Genomic DNA, 21128 nt, shown 5'->3' on the forward strand with positions numbered 1-21128 from the left:
TGGTTAGTGATTTATGTATGGTTCAGCTATGTGATCAGGTAATTTGTCCATCCATATCTGATCATGCACTTATTTTTGCCTCGCTTAGCATTAGCGTTAATATAAGCTGTGATTTTGTTGAATACCATGATTATAGAAATATGGACAGGACAGATTTTTGTTTTTATCTAGCTGAATTTGACTGTGAAATGCTTTATGTGGCTGATAGTGATGTTAAGTGTTCTTTGATATCTTCAATTATTTCTGATTTATTTAACTTAGTTCCTACTGTACGCAGAAAAATTAGATCTGATGACAATTGGATAAATGCAAATCGGATTACTTTAGCCAGATCGCTTCGCGATTTGGCATTCGCAGCATACCAACAAAATAAGAATAGCGGCAATTGGAAAGTGTACTGTAAGTTTAGAAATAAAGCCAAATCAATCATTAGACGTGAGCGTAGAATATATTTTTCGAAAAAATGTAATTACATGGGTTCTACTGCTTTCTTGCGTTTTCTTAGGGGTACAGGATGTACGGGTTGTGATGGCATAGTTTCCAATTTTGATGTCAATAGTTTAAACAGTTCATTTGTTTCAAATAATTTGGCTACTCGTGATTTAGACTTTCGTTATTTCGGTGAATCAGATAACGCATTTTCCTTCAGTTGTGTTGGTATTGATGATGTGGCTATTGCTCTAAATAATATTAAATCTAAATCCATTGGCATTGATGGAATACCTGTTGATTTCATTAAACATATTTTCCCATATATTTCTAATATGATTCTTGATCTGATAAACACAATTTTAACATCGTCGCTGTATCCGACCCTTTGGAAGAAAGCTCGTGGTGTTCCAATTCCCAAAGCCCATATTGTTAATGGTCCTGAAGATCTCAGACCTATTTCTATTTTGCCGGTATTGTCGAAAGTTTGTAAGCAAATTATGAAGAGCCAAATTTTGGGACGTGTGAGCGTCCAAATTTCTAAATACCAGTTTGCTTTTCGTAAAAATCATAGTACTGCAAGTTTACTACTTTATTTGACAGATATGATTAGAAACAATACCAATCAAAATAATAATACTATTGTCGTTTCCTTAGATTTAACTAAAGCGTTTAATACTATTGTACATCAACAATTAATATTAAAGCTTAAAAATGAGTTTAATTTTTCCTTAACTGCTTGTAAGCTTGTTGCATCTAACTTGTTTGGTAGATCACAATTTGTATGTCTTAATGGTGAATCTTCTATGACTATTCCTGTTACATGTGGTGTACCACAGGGTTCCGTGTTAGGACCGTTGTTTTTTATTTTATATGTCAATAACTTAGGGGATTATTTTCGATACGATGACTGCGTCCCCCTTTTATTTGCAGATGACTTTTACCTCATCTTCAATGATAATCAGCTTTCTCCTTATGATTTTGAGCGTTATGTAAATCTTTCTTTGTCTCGGTTCAAGCAATGGCCATCAAGTAACTCATTGATGATAAATTACTCTAAGACTAAAGCTATGCTATTTGGGAGTCAGTCATATGATTACAATTTATTTATTGACCAGAATAGGATCGGCTTTGTAAGCTGTCACAAAATTTTAGGAGTGTTTATAGATGATAAGTTATCATTTGACACTCACATAGATTTTATACATCGGAAAGTGTGTGGAATAATTCGCAAGTTGTACTCTACGAATTTATTTCTTCCATCTTGGGTAAAAAAGAGGTTGGCATTTGCTCTTCTTATGCCCCATATTAATTACTGCTTGGAAGTAGTATCTGGAACCATAGATCGTACCCTTTTCAAATTAAAGCGCATTGTTAATTGTATTTCTCGTTTCGTGTATGGAGTAAAGAGATATGAGCATATTTCTGGCTATGTTGAGAGTTTTTTAGGAGTTGATTTTGATAAGTATGTTACAATCAAATTGTTATGCTCATTTTATAAAGTCGTTAAATGTGGAGTACCTCATCTACTATCGAATTTGTTTAGATTTAATATGTCTTCAAGAACTACTCAGTTATTTATACCAAGAATATATAATTCTGTTTTTGAGAAATCGTTTTTAATACGAGTTGCTCGAATATGGAACTACTTGCCAGTTGAACTAAGAGTATTTTCTCATTCAAACAATGCATTTCGTTTGAAACTTTTGGACTATATTTGAAGCGCTGATCCAAATATTATCTAATGTTTTTTGATTTGATATATTCTTGATGCCTTTAAATACATATTGACATTTACTTATGGTCTGATTTATGTTTTATTTTTAAAACTTCTTTTTAATGATTTTATTTTTTTTAAAACTTTGTTGTTTATCTTGGCATTAATTTGCAACTTTTGCATTTTGTAGTTATGGCTGGGGAGCCAATTATATAAGTTTTTTTGATGTAAGAGTCTGCTTAGACATGTTTTTATATTTTTATATTGTTAATACTATTTATTGGCCTTGAAGGCTTTGGTATTATTTAATGGAAATAAAATAAATAAATAAATAATTTTTATTACCGCCAATTACTACCCAAAAAATATTAGAGGAACATGAATACATTTGCTAAATCGTTGCATGTTGTGATGAAATTATCAATAAAAATAATAATTAATGATGATGTTTTATTTTCAAGTGATGACAATGAAGAAAGTGTTTTGCATAATGACTAAGTAAATTTAACCGACAAAAGTGTCGTTAATTGGGAGTTCCCCCTCTTTTTTCGATTTGAAATTTCGACCATTTTCAAACGGCTGGCAAATGGCCGTTCATTATATTGAAGACTGGTAACTTTACATATACGTATTTGAAGACTTAAAGGATAAGAAAATCAATTGACTGATTTTTTTAATGGAAAAAATCATACTTTTCAACGTCGGTCATGATTTCCGTCTGAGACAGAAAATAAATTTTTTGGAAACCGTGAATCTAAATCGTATAGCAATTGTTCTCATGCGAACTCAAAACCATATTGAAAAAAGGAATAAGGTATATTGTGCCCCGTTGTGTCCAATAAGTTTTAGGTTTTATTCCAGTATGGTGGATATTTGTCGGAAAATGTTTTAAAACTAAATATTGGACACATGGTGATTCGGACTTTCGAGTTTCGGGAAGAAATAATATCTATATCATATAAAAACCAGTATGGAATGTAGTAAAGTCGGACTGGGCCGACTATATGATACCCATCACCACTTTGGCTATATTTTACATAGTCTCCTAACAGACGTCGCCTTTTCGAAAGAACACTGTCATGAAATTGAACGAAATATATATAAGAACTTTGGTGCACCATTTACCTTAAATCGGGAGCTATATCTAAATCTGAACCTATTTTAGGAAACTTAGCACACATTTTTATACAGCCTTAGCACGAAACTTAGCACACTATAGACGCTATGCCAAATTTCGTGCAAATCGAAAGATATATAGGGACATTGGTGCACCATTTACCTGAAATCGGATGAAAATATATATGGGAGCTATATCTAAATCTGAACCGATTTTCCCAATTTCAATAGGGTTCGTCGTTTGGCCAAATAAATGAGCTGTGCCAAATTTCATCCAAATCGGATGACAAATGCGACCTGTACTGCGACTTGTTTACAATTTAACATCTATGCATATTTTCAAAAGGAACCGTGGGTATATCTCGTTCCCTTTCACCTGTTACAAAAAGACCACGGTGTGGTGAAGGGTATAAATATTGTGACAAATGCATATGGGAAATTACAAAAATCTTTTAAATTCCTTGAAACTGAGGATTGCAAGCTTATAACTCGCGAAATATGGACATATTGTTTATTATAATTTAAATTCTTTGTGTTCCTTCCTGATTTGTGGCTAAACTACACAACGCGTGCACATGTGATCAGTGAACAAGTTGCAGAATTTCCCATGGACAATATGGTTCTAATGTATGATTTTTCGATATAATCACTGTATCCACCCAACAAGGATGCTGACATTTTGAAGCCGGATTTTCGGTGTTTTTTGAATTGTTCTTATAATCCGGACGCGCAACCAGATAGTGGGCTAAACTGATTATAGGATTGTAGAACTCGTGATTTTGCTTCGTTTGGTGTATATATCATGAATGTGCTTACCGTAGCTTCTTGCCAATTGGATTCCAAAGACGAAAATTTGGAGCGTAAATTTTTATAAAAAAAAAAAAACAATTTTGAGTCTAAATTTAAGAAGGTATACTTATACCCCACGTTATTTCTGTTTTTATGTGCCGAATCTAATGAACCCAGCCATGTTCAATTCCGCCTAATAAAACGGCGGATATAGGTACCTTAAATGTGGGAAAAATTGCAAAAACTTATTTCGACTAATTCGCGTTTTTCTTCGAATTGATTTTACCTACATTCATGCTTGTATTATCATATTCGCGAATCTGTGTGAAAATAGGTCAAAAATACATCGATACGCGAATAATATACCTATTTTATTAATAAACGTTTTGCCTTAATTAAAAAATGTATTTATTTTATTTTCAGATGTCTTCATGCTTCTATTTGTTTTTCGCGACTATTAAACCGTATTTCAATGTGATTTGACAAAGAAAACAAATGTGTCTATCCATTTGTGAAGAAATTCGCGAATAACAATGAATAGAAATTCATTTAATTTATATTTGAAATACAAGATTTAAAACCGCTATAACTTTTGTGCGTAGCATCCGAATTTGTGAACGCGAACAGATTTCGAATCAGCATTTTTTTCTTAACCTTTGTACCAAAAATCATAAATGTGCTCGCAAAAAAAAAAAATTATCAATTTTTTTTATGGAATTTTAAAAGAATTTTGTAATTTCCCATATGAGTCCTAACGCATCGAAGTTGGTTCCATGGTATAATTATTACATTGTAGAGTATAGCTACCATCTTATTATCATTTCTTTCAAGGTAGCTTGCTCTATCAAATCAAAATACATAAATTTAATTTTAATTACCACTTTCGTCTGAAAGTAATTACATTGTTAGGGATGAAACAATAGTTTTATGGTATTCCCTACTGGATTGTGGAAAGAATTCATAACCATCCTTCAATTTTTCCCGTGTTAAAAAATGTCAAATAAAAACCAACATAGTTGATTTTTTGTTATTCACCTCAAGTTGCCATACCTTGTATTATTATTGTTCTTATTAAATTCCTGGTTCCTAATAAAAATGTATTTCATTATTAAAAGCTACCTCCCTTTTTTAAACAATGTTTAATTAGAAATCTCAACACCAAAATTAAAGTGATTTTTGCACACGAAGCTCGTGTTTCCTATGGCACTGATAGTTTCCGTCAATATTGGTACTGTGGCTTTTAATATCTCATGCATCATCTGGGTTTTGAAAACACGAGCAGCATCTGTTTTGTTGCTAGAGTGACATGGCAAAAAATCACAAAATCCAAACTATAAACAATCAGTTTTTTTTTTATTATTTTTAACAATGCCATTGAATCAGCTATTACGTAGTAAAAATCCGGCAGCATATATATTAAACACAATGAAACCACAAATTTGTCGTAAAATTGTTGTTTTTCGTATTATTATATAGATAACAAAACTAAACATTAATTATAAAAAAAGTAATACGCTGTCAAAATTAATAGAATGTTTGAACAAAATGTGAGAATAAAAACTAATTTGTTTAGATAATCTAAAACATTCCTTGCTTCTGAATAACTCATTTTTTTTTGCCAAATTTCGATTTTCACAAAGAAAATTTTATTTTATCCGGAACGTAAAAAAAGCTTACTGATATAAAAATTACAGATATAAAAATTATGTTTTTTGAAAACTTGATCGCACAAAATTTGCATAAAAAACTGGGTTTCGTCACCCTGTTCTTACCTATTTTTGTACATTAAAGAAGACACAGCATCCACGTAAATAAACTTTGAATGTCAAATTTGCAACGACAAATCAATAAATCCAAATCTATTCAATTTTTCTTATGTACTTTAGTAATTTCGGAGTTATAAAGGGGTGAACATCGGCTTCAACTATTCTAAAAAATTGGCAATATTGTACATATATAAGCTGTAAAAGATATTTATTATTACTTTGCGCTCACAATCTTTATTGTAAGTTATCGTTTGTGAGATTAGTTATTTTTACGTGACATGCAGCGCCAAAATCATATGAATAAAAATTACACAGCGTATATTCGCCTTCTTCGAATATACGTTGAGTAAATATTTTGTGGCTCCCAAATAAATACGTAAAAAAGGGAGTTTGGTTAGCGTTCTCGCGCAGAGTTTTCGCCCACCTCCTGATATTTCCGATTGCAGTAACACAAAGACTTCGGTATTTAGTACCACTTACGCGCTAATGTCCTCTGTCCCATACAAATAAATCGATATATGTATTACCCTGATTCACGGTACACCAGATAATTTAATGTAAACAAAGATTTCAGTGTGCCAATATCCAAATTAATAAATTTATAATTTCCAACTGCGCACGCGCACTGCAGTACCTATGGCGCTTAGAAAACCAAGGCACGTTTAACATACATAAATTATTAAAGCAAAACAAACAATATAATATGTGATCTGTACAGCAAACAGGTTTACCTAATAAAAAAAAAAACAATACCGGCACATATATACCAAATTTGAAAGAGTAAGACAATCCCCTAAAAACCAAAACAAACAAATTAACAATTTTAATGAGCTACGTGAAATCTGTCCGTCTATATACACACATATGTACATATTGGTCTGAAAAAAAATGCAAAGTCATCGTAAACAATCTCGTACAAATATTTACAAATAAATCTCTGAGAGGAATATTCCAAATATTTTGCAAACGATTTTAAATGATTTGTTTAACAAGTGGAAAACTGATTAAGTTCGGCTGGGCCGAACTTTTTAATACCCTCCATCATAGTGAATTATTTTTATATCTTCATATAATGAATATAACAAAAAATTGGCCTATATATATATATGTTCTCTAAGGATTTTCCCTAAAATATCAAATTCAGTTTAAAAAAATCGTTCCCAAAATTCTCAAAATACCAACAAATTGGGTTACTTTTTTATCATTATTAAAAATTAAGAGTATGGCGAGTTATTTTAACCGGCAGTTTATTGAGAATATTGATAGTGACAGGGATAAATGGTATGTGCTACGAGCGCCATATCCAAAAATATTTTTGAGGGACTGAACCAGAAAATATCGAACTATGACGCGAGTTCATATAAACAGTGACCAAAAATAGAAGGAGTTACTGTAGGTGGATGCCATTTTGTACAAGTGTTTTTAACTAACTAACTTCACTAATGGGCGACGTAGGGGATGATAGATACCAATCAACGGCTCTGATTGGCTTTAACATGGCGAAGCCCAGACTTATCTTGATCACTCTTTCATCTCAATTGTGAACACTGACCTCCCCGCGGTGTCACCTGGAGTAACTATTTTTTAAATCATCCATTGAAATAGTGAGCTGATATGTGGCGCGAGTTTACCCATATGAACTATAGAAAATGGATTGAGGCGTCGGGTTAGTTGCCCACACTCGGAAAACCACTCATACCATGAAAAAGCAACGAAAAATAAAACCAACAACCGCGACAACAAAAAACATGGCAGTTAGCAGCACCAGCATCTCGAAATATACAAGGCCACCTGGATTTCTCCTGATCAAGCTACGAGAAATCAAATTGATCATGTTGTGATAGACCGAAGGCATTCGTCCAGTGTTTTAGACGTTCGATACGAGGAGCGAATATCGATTCGGACCATTACCTTTTGGCAGCCAAGGTTCGCACCCATCTCAATGTAGCAGCAAAGGTCGAATAACTACTCCGCTCAGCTTACCCACCTGCTTGACGAAAGCACTTCTTGTCCCGATAATAGTATAGAAGCACAATAGCAAAGAGTTGCCCACTCTCTACAAACTGCATCAAAAGCAACACTTGGATACCGAAAACCACCACCAAGAAATTCATGGTACGATCAGGATGTGATGTGAAAAACGCAACGTATAGGGCAACCCTGCAGACAGTAGCAACACGTAATGTGGTGGAAAATTATCGGGAGAAAAGGAGAGAGGACAAACGTATTTTCAGAAAAAAGAAGAAAGAACAAGAAAATCATGAGCGTGAGCAAATCGAAATGTACAGGAGTCAAAATGAAGTCCGGATATTTTACCAAGGAGTAAAACCCCAAACCGAAGGCTTTGGCGCAGGAACCTCCTGTAGAGATGAAGATGGAAACCTGGTTACAGATACAGACAGCGAGTTGAGGATCTGAAAGGAGCATTTTGAAAAGCTTCTGGTATCAAATAGTGGCGGTAACGAAGATATAGAGTGTATACCACCTAGCCAAGATGAGGTCAGAATAGCAATCAATCGGCTGAAGAATAATAAAGCAGCAGGTGCCGATGGGTTACCAGCCGAACTATTCAAGACTGGTGGTCATATGCTGGTCAGGAGCATGCACAAGCTGATTAGTACAATTTGGAAAGAATAATGCATGCCCAATGATTGGAACCTCAGCATCCGGTGTCCCGTGCACCAAAAAGGAGACAAGACGATATGTGACATTTATAGAGGAATTAGGCTTCTTCCCATCGCATATAAAGTGCTATCCAGCGTGCTGTGTGAAAGACTGAAGCCAATGGTTAATGACATTATTGGACCATACCAATGCGGCTTCATACCTGGCAAATCCACCATTTTCACTCTGCGTCAAATGTGGAACTTGAGAACTACAGCTTCGAGGTAGTGACATCAGTTTTGAAATTCGGAGAAGGATAGTGATGGCGAACAGATGCTACTATGGTCTAAGTAAACAGGCATATAAAAAGTAAGGTCTCCAAAGAATACAAACGTGAAGACAAATTTAATACACACTCAATATTTAGGTGGAAGTTTTAAAAATTATCTAGTTTCATTTTTTCAAATCAAACCATGAGTATCAATTTTATAATTTTATTTAATTTCAAAATTTTAAGAATGCATATTAGTGACGTTTATTTATTATTTATTATTTTTTTAGTTTTCTTAAATTTATTTAATAATAAGTTGTGCATTTGCTTACAGATATTTGCTCTGTAGTGTTGTTGTTAGTCTTTGTTTGAAGCTTCTTTTAATTATTGTAATATTGAAAGCATACATTATTTAAAAAAATCGATTTCAATAAGTAATTTTAAAATATTTTTCCACATTTTCAATCCACACTTAATTACCCTCTCCGTTTCGATTCGGCTAACGTTTGGTAGGTTCTTGTAACCCAATATTATCCTCGTGCGGGTGGCGGTTGTAAACGACGGCGGCGCGCCAACTGGCGTTCCTAGCTTCTTAATCAAATGTTATCCTCCAAAAGCAAATCATTGTCATCGTTACGATCTGGCAGACATACAAAGAATTCCAATAGATTCAAAATGGGTCCACGTGAGAAGGGATTCTGATAACGACCACGTTTGTCACGCAAATAGGGATAGCGTTTATAATTGAACATTTCATTGGTTGTGAGATTCATGCAGGCGTGAAGGATCTGAAATAACAGAAAACACCCAAACAATAACAACAACAATATCACACTCATACAACAAGTATTGCCAACTTACCGAAGTGCATGTCAAAATCCATCCCAAACCACAAAAAACCACAGCCTCTATTAGGCCCAATACATACAACAACGTAAATCCTTCAATCATGACACAATAACAGGCAAAGTAAATGGTAAAGGAGCAGTTCACAGCCACCGACAGAACAAATAGGAAAAACCACATCCTATTACGCAGTCCCACACAATTATATATGAATGGACAATGATGATCGAAGTAGGAGACGCAACGATTACAAACACGACAATGTTTAGCCCTCAGTGGGCGTAGACAACGGCAGCTGTGACAGAGTCTAGTTAAAATGACATTACGTTTCTTTAGTTTATCAAAATAGGGTATTTGTTTAATGGCCCTATAATAGGCATCGGAGCTCAGTGGTATATAACCGGGATCACGACGGTTGGCAATTATCCAACTAATCCACATAACGGCATTCCAATAGATAAAACAATAATGGGAACGTCGCAAAATGTTCCAAGTAATTGGTATGGCCTACAAAGCAAGAAACCGATTATTAACTCCTCTTTTAGAGAAGTATATCTTTCACTTACCCTTATCATATACATTGGATAACCCCATAGCAACACCGAGAATAAAAACAATAACAACGGTCCCTTGGAATCGCCAGCACCGCCAAATAGCCAACCCCAAATTTCCGATATTGATGGTATCCAGCGCGACTTTTTCTTCACCTCAGTGTATAGCAAACGAACAATATCCTGATGCTGGTGAGCCTGGGCCAACATCATGGGAGTTTTGCCATTTTTATCTCTGGGCTCTAAATCCATATTGGATTTTTCGCACAGCAAACGTACACAAGACATGTTACCCGACAAACAGGCCAAATGCAGTGGCGTCGAACCGAAATTATCAGTTTTTTGCAATTCGACACCAGAATACATTAGCAAGCGCATAAGATCCGCATGACCCTTATAGGCAGCCCAATGCAAGGCAGTATCGCCATTAATGTCTGTCAAATGATTGAGGGCACCCATGCCCAAGAGATATGCAGCCGTAGCTGTACGTCCATACATACAGGCCACGTGTAATGGTGTCAAGCCCTTGAAATCGGCCGCATTTACATTAACTCCCGCTTGAAGCATAACTTGTACCACAGCTGCATGGCCTTTGCGACAGGCCCAGTGAATCGGTCGCGGTCCCTGTGTACCCAGACAAGGTAAATCGATCGGGGCCAATCTCTCAATCAAATAACGCATCATTTCTACATTGCCATTTAGGGCTACCCAATGGGCCGGAGTGTAGCCATGACGGTCACGTGCCGACAAACATTCAATGCCAAATTTTTCCGTTAACTTCTCAACATCACTAACTTCTCCATTCTTAATAATATCGAAAATATCATCCAAATGGGCCACCGAACCATCAACACCTTCAAAAATTAGCAGATTTTCATCCACTGCACCATCATCGCGGCCAGCATTAGCACCACCGCCGCCAACCGTACCATTTGGTCCGCCCACAGCACCATCTACCCCACTGCCAACTTCCACTACATGTGGCGTGTGGGGTCGTCGTGGATCCACCTCATGGTCAGTGTGTGCACCATCCTCCTCTGCAACCATGTTGCAACTATCATATGTCAGGGGCAGGGCCCACACACTACGGGCTGTTCCTTAAAACCAAAAAAAAAAAATATTATAATTGTCATTCTATCGGGAAATTGAAAATATACTATATACCTGCCCCCGGACTTGGGTGTACTTTGCTGTTTTGCGTCCTGATGCCGTCCGTTGAAGCCACGTTAAAGAAATCGTTACGCTCCCCAACGACGTTGGACGCCGTTAATAACGTTGTTGATGATGTTGAGACCGCTGCCGGTGATATTGCTCCTCCAGATGCCACTTGATTGCTGTGGAGTAGCAGCAACGGATTTTCAAGTAAGTGTGAAATTTTGTTGGATTTTTATTACACGCCTGACCTCTCGAAATAGCCCAATAGACACTTTTACAAGTGCGTTTCCAAACTCCCCAACAGTGGCAAATATAATTCAAACTAAATCTTCGTTTTTTCGTTTTTTTTTTCAAAACAATTTTTATTCGTTGCAATTTCTTTTTTATTTCCTCTCGAACTTAAAGGAGGTCAGTGAAAAAATTATGTCAGCTTTCGAGTACAAAAATCGATATCCTTCTGGAAGGAGTGGTGTTCATGACGATAGAGAGAGTATAATTGTATTTCACACGGTAAATAACGGTTTGTTTACAATACAAAAACTCTCTCTGCGCATAAACTACAGTGCGCCCAAAAGTATGCTACAATAATAGAATAAGTTTATTAAGCAATAAATCTTGATATGTAGATGGCGCGCACACACATATATTAGGTATATAGTTCGGGTTGAAAAAATTAGGAAAAAAGTGAAAAAAATTAAATAAATTTAAAAAAGCGACTGGTGAAAATTTTAAAGGGAAAATCGAAAACCTATTTGGATAATGGTTTCTGGAATAGAGAAGATGTTATAATATTGTCTTCAATGTTTTACGTTCGATTTTAAAGGTAGTTGATTACAGAATTATTCGTTTATTATTGGGATGTGGCTCCACCAAATAAAGAAGAAGAAAATAAATTGACAAAATATTGTTGTTGTTTTCTTGTTATTTTTTTGCACTTAAAGAAAAGTCTTTTTTGGTGGCTGACATGATTTCCGATCACTGGGAAATTCGAATCTCAAAATTCCAACGCAATCAGAAAGAGTACATACCCAGCTCTGGTATGAACTAGTATTATTATCTTTACTCGAAAATTAGCAAAGTGACGGAACTAGGATTTTTTTAAACCTCCTATTTTCGACCAAAAACCAAACTGGAAAATAGGGAAGATCTTCACAGATTGGATTTATCCTAGTTCATACGATAGCTATGTAGGTCCAGAATAAAGTGTTAAAATTTGGAACTGATGCGTTTTTTGACGCTTACACAATAAATATGCTATAATTTTGTTAAGTTTTAAGTTCATATTCAATAATAATAAAAAATAGATTTTTTGAAACCGAGAATGGGGGTTTCTTCTACAGGTCACGTTGAAATTAAATGACGCCAAGATTTCGATCATTATTAAAGGTTCTGTTGTTACCGACATTTTTTTAAGACATTTGGACCTTACATACCCATTAAGCCTGATGTAGCCTAATGGGCATGTTATTATGAAAATCATGAAACATTACTAAACAAAAACAATATGACACAACTCAACGAGATATTTCAAATTAAAAAACACTTATAAGTTTTTCTCTGTACAATGTTTCCGCAAATATTAAAATTACAAGATAAATAATAGTTTTTTTTTTTTAATAAAATTGCACGCTTTATTGCATTCACAACAAGAAACAATAATTATTTCCGACAGTTTATCGGTTCTAAAATCGGTGTTATGTACATCAAACAACTGTTGGGCTTCAATTAACAAAATTCGGGATTTGCTAACCGAGAACAACTACATAAAACTTTTCTGGGTACCTGGTCACGTTGGAATTGAAGGAAACGAAAACGCCGATAAAGCAGCAAAGTACGCCTGCACCGCTCCAGTGTTGTTAGATGGAATAATCGAAAAAATAGATTTAAAAACATTTATAAAACACAAACTTAAACAAAATGCTAAACAACAACACATGTTATTTGAACATGTGCACTATAACAAAATAAATCCTAACTGCATAGTGCCCGTCTATCCTACCAATGTACCTAAAAAGCAAGTGCGCATATTTTCGAGACTTCGAATGGGTCATACTATTGCCACACACCAACATCTCATTAACACAAGTTTTGACAACAAGTGTCCCAAATGTGGAAATGTCTACACAGCACAACATATTTTAGAAACATGCAACGCTTTCGACAGAGCCCGCCTCAACTACCTCAACAACGATGGAACGAATATTTTAATATCACCTACTACTGTCAATATTAATAAGATATTTAACTACATACGTCATCTTAAAATTACTATTTAATAAAATTATTAAGAATTGTCAACCGATTTAGCTGATGGCCATTGTAGCCAATGCTAGATACTTTTATTATTAGCATTGTATTTACTACAATGTTAATACTATAATAAATAAATAAAAAACACTTATAAGTTTTTCTCTGTACAATGTTTCCGCAAATATTAAAATTACAAGATAAATAATAGTTTTTTTTTTAATAAAATTGCACGCTTTATTAGTTTTAATTTGTTTTCTTAATTCAATTTGGTAGGAAATAATAACCTAAAAAAATTATTTGCGTATTTTGCATAGAAAATACATTGACCTGGCGGTAATGTGCGTTCGTTTTAAAATATTATTTTTAATTTTTTCTTCTTGTTTTTATATGATAACTTTGGCATTTTATATGTTTTCTTTCCTTTCTTTTGAGATGAATAGATTAATTAATGATAGATAAAGATAAAAAACGCGATATTTTTGATCGATATAAAATGATATCAGATAAATACTTTGTTGCTGTGGAATAATTCTAAAGATATTTCTGTTCTACTAATTTTCAAAACAAAAATCATAATTTTCCGGATCTTCGGGTACTGGCGGAGGATCTTTACTAATATCAACACCTTCCGTATCCAACAGACGTAATTTTATTTCCATTGACAGCAGCGTATCGAAATCATCTTTCTTCTGTTTGCTAACCATTTCTTGACCCAAGAGAGCATTAATACCATCAGTCCAATAATTGAAGACCGTTTCATCGGGTGCCACAAAATCAATCGTTGAATGATCCATATTTTCGAATGTTATAGAAAATGCTAGATTTACGGCTGATTTACGTGTACGCATCTCTTTCATGTGTGGACACTCTTTGCCTTCGAGCAGCTGTTTGATATCAATTACCGACACTTTATTGGGTAGTTCTTCAAGGGTCGGTATAGTCTTCTCATCACAATCACCGTAATGTATTACTTTGTGATTTGGTGAAAGGCGGGCATACCAGAATTTATCTTTTGATCGGGTACCACGTGAATATTTGGAAAAGCGAGTACCTAGAGAGAGGGAGGAAATAATGAAAAAATGATGTTGAAGTTAGTTTTCTTATATGTGAGAATTAAACTTTGCTTCGTCTAAACATTCGCGAAACAAAAACTTCTTACTTACCCTCCACCAAGAATGCCAATCTTTGTTGTTTTATTAAATCCAAAATATGTGGCGATATCTTCTCTTTTAATTTAACTATTGCCGAGGCCGTCGAATCACATTCCTCTTTCGATGTGCGCTCTTGTTGTCTTAAATTCGTTATTGTCTGATACGTGAAAGTGGCAATTTTTCCACGAAAATCTTCAAAGTTGTCTGGCTTCTGTTTTAACGTACGTGTTATTTGTTCACGTACAACACTGAATACTTTTTGAAAATCTTCACTTGTTGCACGCATATCCTTCCACGTACGATTCAATGTGATGATACAGATGCAAAAGAATTCCTCAAAGGGATGGTCATGATTAAAGAACATTGGTTGAAAGTCTCCAGACTGATCGGATGGTGGTTCGCCTATACGCAAAATGTCGCACAACAACTTAACCAATTCTATAGAGGTGCGTCCAAATGGGCATTCATGCTCATCACCCCGACATGAATTTTCATGAACAATTTTCGTGTACTGTTGTGTGAAATTGCGTGCAAAATAAATCATGCAATCTAGTGCCAAAATACCAGGTGGTGTTTCCATAAAATCCTGTGCCGGATTCATGTCACACTTGAAGCCAAGTTTTTTATAATATTGGGCAAAATTCACATTACCCGAACCGGAACAGTTGTTGGAATTACCAGCCATGCCAGACATTATGCCCGAGTAGTCATCAAATGCAATTTTCCTCAGCTCCTTTATCTTTTCATGGGCATCTTGATCCTGATTTGTTACCTTCATACGCATACGCTGTTCCAATAAACCCAATGTCAGAGTTTGCAACACATACAGCTGATGTGTCATTTCGGTGCTGGCCACACAACTATTTATGAGGGCCAAACGAAATTGTTTTGCACTGATTGTGTGAGCTATTTGCCTCTTGCGGCCATCATCGGCCTTCATAAACAGAGCATTTATCAGGGCAATGGCATTTTGTAAAATAACCGATGACTTGGCATCCTGCAACAATTTCAACAAATCTTGCAGAGTAACCTCCTGCTCCACCAGCGTATGTTTTGAACTATTTTGCACAATATTTTCTAAATTCGATAAAGCACTCTCCGTGCATTTGGGATAATTCATAAAATTACGGACAATGTGAATGTTGCGTTGAACGAAACTGTTTTGTAAAATTTCCCACGACACGGTACCATGTTCCATGAGTTCAACAAAGCTTTTCAGGCTGTATATAAGAATTTTGTCTTCTTTCTCATCAGGATCTTCAATCATATTTATGATAATACCAAGACCTTGTTCTTTTATAAATTCCAATGCAAAAGTAATGTCCACCGATAGGGTTGCAAGCTTTTCCAAACATTCTGCCTTGACACAAGGCGAACCAGCTCTCAGGGTTTCTAAAATATCATTGGCAGTTTTCGATGGTGAATATTGTAGTCGTAGTACGGAACCATTTTTAATTTCGTTGCGATTTTTCTCGGTGACATATTTGAAGTGATTGGGTTCACAGAATTGCAGGGCATAATTCTCGGGATCGGCAATACCCCAGCAATTGCAGATTTCTTGAATTTTACCTATAAGAAGATTAAAAAAATAGAATTATTAGGAAAGTGTTATTTTATAATAACATCTTTTAAGTATAAAAACACAAGTACAAATGTTTTAAGTTCGACCAGATGGAACTATTAATACCTTCCTCACTGTCATTCAAAATGCCTAAAATCGATCAAGACTATTATATGGACATATTACATGGACTACAGACAGAATATCCACGAACTATACAAATAATCCAAGAGTGACAGTTGGAAAAAAATGTGGGAAGGGGGGCTACCCTAAAACTTGACGAATATTGAAAACTCAATGAAAACTCTAAATACCATATTGAAGCCAATTTCGTATTCGTTTTGAACCAAAAAGCAAAAGACTGGACATTTTTCCTTGAATTGGACAATTAAACAATTACAGTATAAAATTTAAATTGGAGCCAAGTGTCTCTGTCTGCAAGTATCAGATTTTCCCACTTTCCTATTGGACATACAAGTATGAAGAAGTAATTTTACCAAAGTTATTTTGACTAATTTCTTGTAGCCCATCAACGTACTTTGGTATATGCAATCCTTCTCTTTAAGAAAATCATTTTCAAAATTATGTTCAAAATATCACAAAGGAAATATACTCAACGACGAGCTTCCTTTCCTGTCATGTATGCGGAATATTAATTAATCATCAGTAGCAGCCAAATGCTATGTGCGTACGTGTGTATGCATTTTGTGGACGAATGAAATAAGTTGACGGTTCGGAATAAGGGCGTTGGTTTATTCTAATTTACCGTTCCAACCAAAATCTTCCACAAACTCTTAACATATTCTAAAATCCATTTTCCCAAGAAATTCATTTCTAAGCTGTTTTTCCCCTACAACGAAAAAAAATAAAAAAACAAATCATTAGAAAAAACTTTTCATCTTTTACCCACCCGTCAATGGTTGTCGTTGATCCAAATTAATCAATTGTGCTATATGATTCTCAAATTCGACGGCAATTTTCACAATGTGAGCATCCTTTACGAGCGTCTTTTTTGGTATCATTTTGATGGCGTCCTTATTGCCGTTGCTCTTATTAAATTATTTATAAATCAATTAAATTGTTTTTTGGTGTCTGTCGAACGCTACGTTCGACTGTCGAACTGTCGCACACTGTCCACTCTTGGCAAATGACTACCTTCTCAGAGACTGAGAAAAATTACAAAAGCGTTCCAACAGCTACAAATCGGGGGAGAAGAAAAAATGGCCGATAAAGAAAGAACTCAAAGTGTAAAACGGAAAATTTACGAATGGGGTGTAATGGACACGGGTTAAGAAGCGTATTGTTGAGAAACAGGGGCATGGGAAAATTGTCGATTAGGGATTCCGCAAGTCGACGATAATGGCCGACCTAATCTAAACGCTACGAATAGGGGAGATAGGAGAGAATGGCTAATGAAAAGAGAGAACATACAGGGAAAATTGCTGATTTACCGATGTGTTTACGAATGAGTGTGAGGCATAATGACGACATACACAATTATTGTTTAGAATGAGACATGGCAAATGTTAAAAATTCAGCTGATTTTCCAGATTTTTTCCAGATGTAGGAATTTTTATTTGACCCGGAAGTCCGGGTACGGATATCCGGTTATATCCTGATTCGAATAATTCCATACTATTTAAAATACAATTTTGTCGTGAAGGCGATATTGGTATGAGTCTTAAGGAGAAAGTCCTAAAACCCTAACAGAATGTAGGCCACACACAAAAACTATTCTATTAAAAATGTGATTCTGTCGAGAAGCAAATTTTGGAATATAACCATAGGAGAAAGCCTCTATAAGGGTTCCAGTAGAATTTTGGAAGCACATAGCTCAGGACGTATGGATTGCCACAAGAAGAAAGTCCAACGGTTATACACAAACAGTTGTATCGGTGAAATTAAGGTGTTTAGGGCTATATGTGGTACAAATTTCTTAAACTTGACTTATCACGGAGACACTATGAAATATATGGTATGTTCCCGTACTGCAAGAATCTACTACTTTTTACTACGATAACGAATTTTATTTTATGATATCAGGGAAAATAGTAAAATGTAGTAAATTCTTGCAGTACGTGTACAGACATTTATATGTATATTATTATTTATTAGAATAAATATAAATATATGCAGTTTTTATTTTCGGGTTAGAAGCTATGGAACATCCGTCCAATACCTTAATTTTCTTATTTCATTGCACTCTCATAGCGATTCGAAATTAAAACGAAATTAGAATCAAAAAATAAAAAGATTAATTAATATGTATTTAGCATCTTAATAATATATAGATTTTCTTATGTACAAACTGGCCTTTCACTTGCAATTACAATAGTTTTGTTTTTAGATATTTATATATTATAAATTAATTTCCATAATCATATCAAAATAGAACTTATCTCAAAATATTAACATAAAAAGAACCATAGTTTAAACAAATGTGAGATGTGATTTTTTCCACTTTACACAATCCCTTAATATGACAGAAAACTGTGTGATATTTTCTTCCACTTGAATTTTTTTGCAGATGAAAATTGTTCTAAACTCGGTTTTATGGAAGTATAATTTCGGTAAAAAAAAACGACGCAATGTTTATTAAAAATTATACAGTACAAACTTTTTAAAAAAACTTGCATTAATAAATTATCCTAGAAATATTAAGAACAACTTAAAAAATTACTTTTCTGGCATCCTAATTTTTACGAAAACTCAATAGAATCGGATATATTGCATCTAAACATTCCAAAATATCCTTGCGAGCCTTAGCACCGGTAAAAACAATTTTACCATTAACAAATATCAATAATACCATACGCGGTTTTACCATTCTATAAATAAGTCCCGGAAATAGTTCCGGCTCATATGAACTAAATTGACCATGAATTTGATTAAGATTCTCTAAACGTATGGGAAATCGTAAATCCACGGTAGCGACAATATTTTGTAAACGAAAATCGGTAAATTTTACCGGGTAACCGAGCTTTTGAATGATTCGAGCAAATTTACGTGTACCCAACGAAGCTTCAGCCTCATTGCGTGCTCCTGTACAGATTATTTTCCCGGTACGAAATATTAAAGCTGTACAGCGAGGATCACGCATACGCATTACTACTCCATGAAATCGTGATGGCGTGTATTCGGAATTTCTTGTACGATTATTAATGTCCTGGAGATTTAGTTCACATGCTAATGAGACAGTCGCGACCACATTCCTAGAAGATAACAACATAATATTAGAGATGGTCCAAATGAATATCGGAGGAGAGCTTTTCTTACTGTAATTTCACGTCATGTTGAGCTTCATTGGTTTCAATGGGTGCAGATGCTGGTTGTTGTGGCTGAAGACTTGCATGTGGATTGTTCTATAAGAGAGGAAGACAATATATAAAAATCTTCGAGTGAAATAAGTGAAATGGAATGCATACCTTAGCTGCCACATGTTGTTGCTGTTGCAATTGTTGAAGTGATTCTGTACTCGATTCCATTGCACTTCCTTTAGTACTTTATTGTTTGAAAAATTCTTTTCTTAATAATTGTTTATTTCATTTTTTGTGAGAAAGTTGTCCTTTATTTATTTAGCAAAAATAAAACATAAAACATTACACATGAACGTGTGTTTACTTCAATCAAAGGTGAATGCGGGTGCAACACGTCAAAAATGTTTGCATAAAATTAGTCAAACACGTATCGTGTGGTAGCAATCATATGGCAATCGTATAAGAGGAGGACCTTTTTAAAAAACGTCTTAAATTACTATGGCAGTGTTTATATATGGTCTATTCCCGTACTGCAAGAATCGACTAAATTTTACTATTTTTCCGATATTATAAAGAAAAAATTGTTATCGTAGTAAAAAATAGCACATTCTTGCAGGTTCTGGAACAGACCAATAATGAAATTGTGGCCCACCGGTCTTTACCATGTGTGTTTCGGACCATCTGTTTATTTTATCACATGTCACTTTTTTTCTTGTAGTAATCTATATTTCTGAAAAATAGGCCTCCAAAATTCGTGGAGAAACCCTAAATTTCCCAATCTTTTAAATTCACTTACGCACTTATTGTATTTTCTAGGGTATTCTGTACTCGTGTCGGTTTTTCATCTGTCCGTAGGAGAAGGCCTTTAATACCCGGCCGAATGCCACAAACAACTATTATATTTAAAATTAAATTCTGTCGTGTAGCCGTTGTTGCCATCTTTCTGTTGAGAGAAGCATTAAAGGCCCATTTGATGGCCGACCAATCACAAAAATTATTCAATTTAGGATGGGATTCTGTCGCGTAGCCAATTTTGCTCTGCCCATGGGATCAGCTCAAGTGGAATTGTGGTGAAGTTCGACTTCAAAATAATTGCATTTTTGTTATTAGGATTTTAACCGCTTCAAATTAATAACCACATTGCCTAAGTAAATTTTAAAAAGGCAAGGGAAAATGTTCAAAGCGGAATTTTGGAGGCCTATATTTTAAAGGGAGAATACATAAGAGGAATACAGGCATGGTATGTTAAGTTGGATTCTTTTACTGTAAATGAATAAAATAGAACGACGTCCATATTCTAGTTTCACTCGGATATTCCATTATAAATTGACATTTCATACAAAGCCAACTTAACATGCCAGGGCTGAATACTCGTATGTGTTTCCCTCTTTAAGATGTATTTATTTAGATGAAAAATCCCGTAGAAAATGTGACTAAAACATTAAAAATACTAAACATGATCCAATAAATAGGTCGTTAAGCAATCGTTGTCGACAATTTTGGATTAAAATCCCCCAAGCTGTCAAATTTATTGTTTACGTTTTCACACAATTATGTCGAAATTGAAAGCATTTTGACAGCACGGGTGAAATCATTTGGCCTTACCGGACGACCTTATTATTGGATAATAATAATTGGATGATAGGTCTCTACTAAAATGTGAAC

At 34.8% G+C, this 21128-nt stretch overlaps 4 protein-coding genes across 4 annotated transcripts; 1 reads left to right on the top strand and 3 right to left on the bottom strand.

Moving 5' to 3' along the window:
- Nucleotides 1-473: 473 nt before the first annotated feature.
- LOC133330362 (uncharacterized) lies at nucleotides 474-1425 on the top strand. The gene is made up of 2 exons (XM_061538818.1): nucleotides 474-914; nucleotides 1363-1425. The coding sequence occupies exons 1-2, from the start codon at nucleotides 474-476 to the stop codon at nucleotides 1423-1425; spliced, it is 504 nt and encodes a 167-aa protein (XP_061394802.1).
- A 7791-nt stretch (nucleotides 1426-9216) lies between these two features.
- Nucleotides 9217-11476, bottom strand: LOC133330363 (uncharacterized; the record flags this gene model as incomplete). Its single annotated transcript, XM_061538819.1, has 4 exons — nucleotides 9217-9480; nucleotides 9554-10045; nucleotides 10105-11186; nucleotides 11254-11476. Coding segments are annotated over 4 exons (1989 nt in total), but the record flags the coding sequence as incomplete, so codon positions are not given.
- A 2560-nt stretch (nucleotides 11477-14036) lies between these two features.
- LOC133330378 (engulfment and cell motility protein 1) lies at nucleotides 14037-17233 on the bottom strand. The gene is made up of 3 exons (XM_061538832.1): nucleotides 17117-17233; nucleotides 14658-16214; nucleotides 14037-14545 (listed from the first exon to the last, which is right to left on the bottom strand). Exons 1-3 carry the CDS (start codon nucleotides 17226-17228, stop codon nucleotides 14046-14048), a joined length of 2169 nt encoding a protein of 722 aa, XP_061394816.1. The 5' UTR covers nucleotides 17229-17233; the 3' UTR covers nucleotides 14037-14045.
- Nucleotides 17234-18898: 1665 nt separating this feature from the next.
- LOC133330364 (TBP-related factor) lies at nucleotides 18899-19691 on the bottom strand. The gene is made up of 3 exons (XM_061538820.1): nucleotides 19632-19691; nucleotides 19483-19568; nucleotides 18899-19418 (listed from the first exon to the last, which is right to left on the bottom strand). The coding sequence occupies exons 1-3, from the start codon at nucleotides 19689-19691 to the stop codon at nucleotides 18899-18901; spliced, it is 666 nt and encodes a 221-aa protein (XP_061394804.1).
- Between the last annotated feature and the right edge of the window lie 1437 nt (nucleotides 19692-21128).

Source organism: Musca vetustissima, unplaced genomic scaffold (genome assembly GCF_032173495.1).
Source record: "Musca vetustissima isolate MV318-11 ecotype Yass unplaced genomic scaffold, APGP_CSIRO_Mvet_v1 utg19615, whole genome shotgun sequence".
Taxonomy (NCBI): Eukaryota; Metazoa; Arthropoda; class Insecta; order Diptera; family Muscidae; genus Musca; species Musca vetustissima.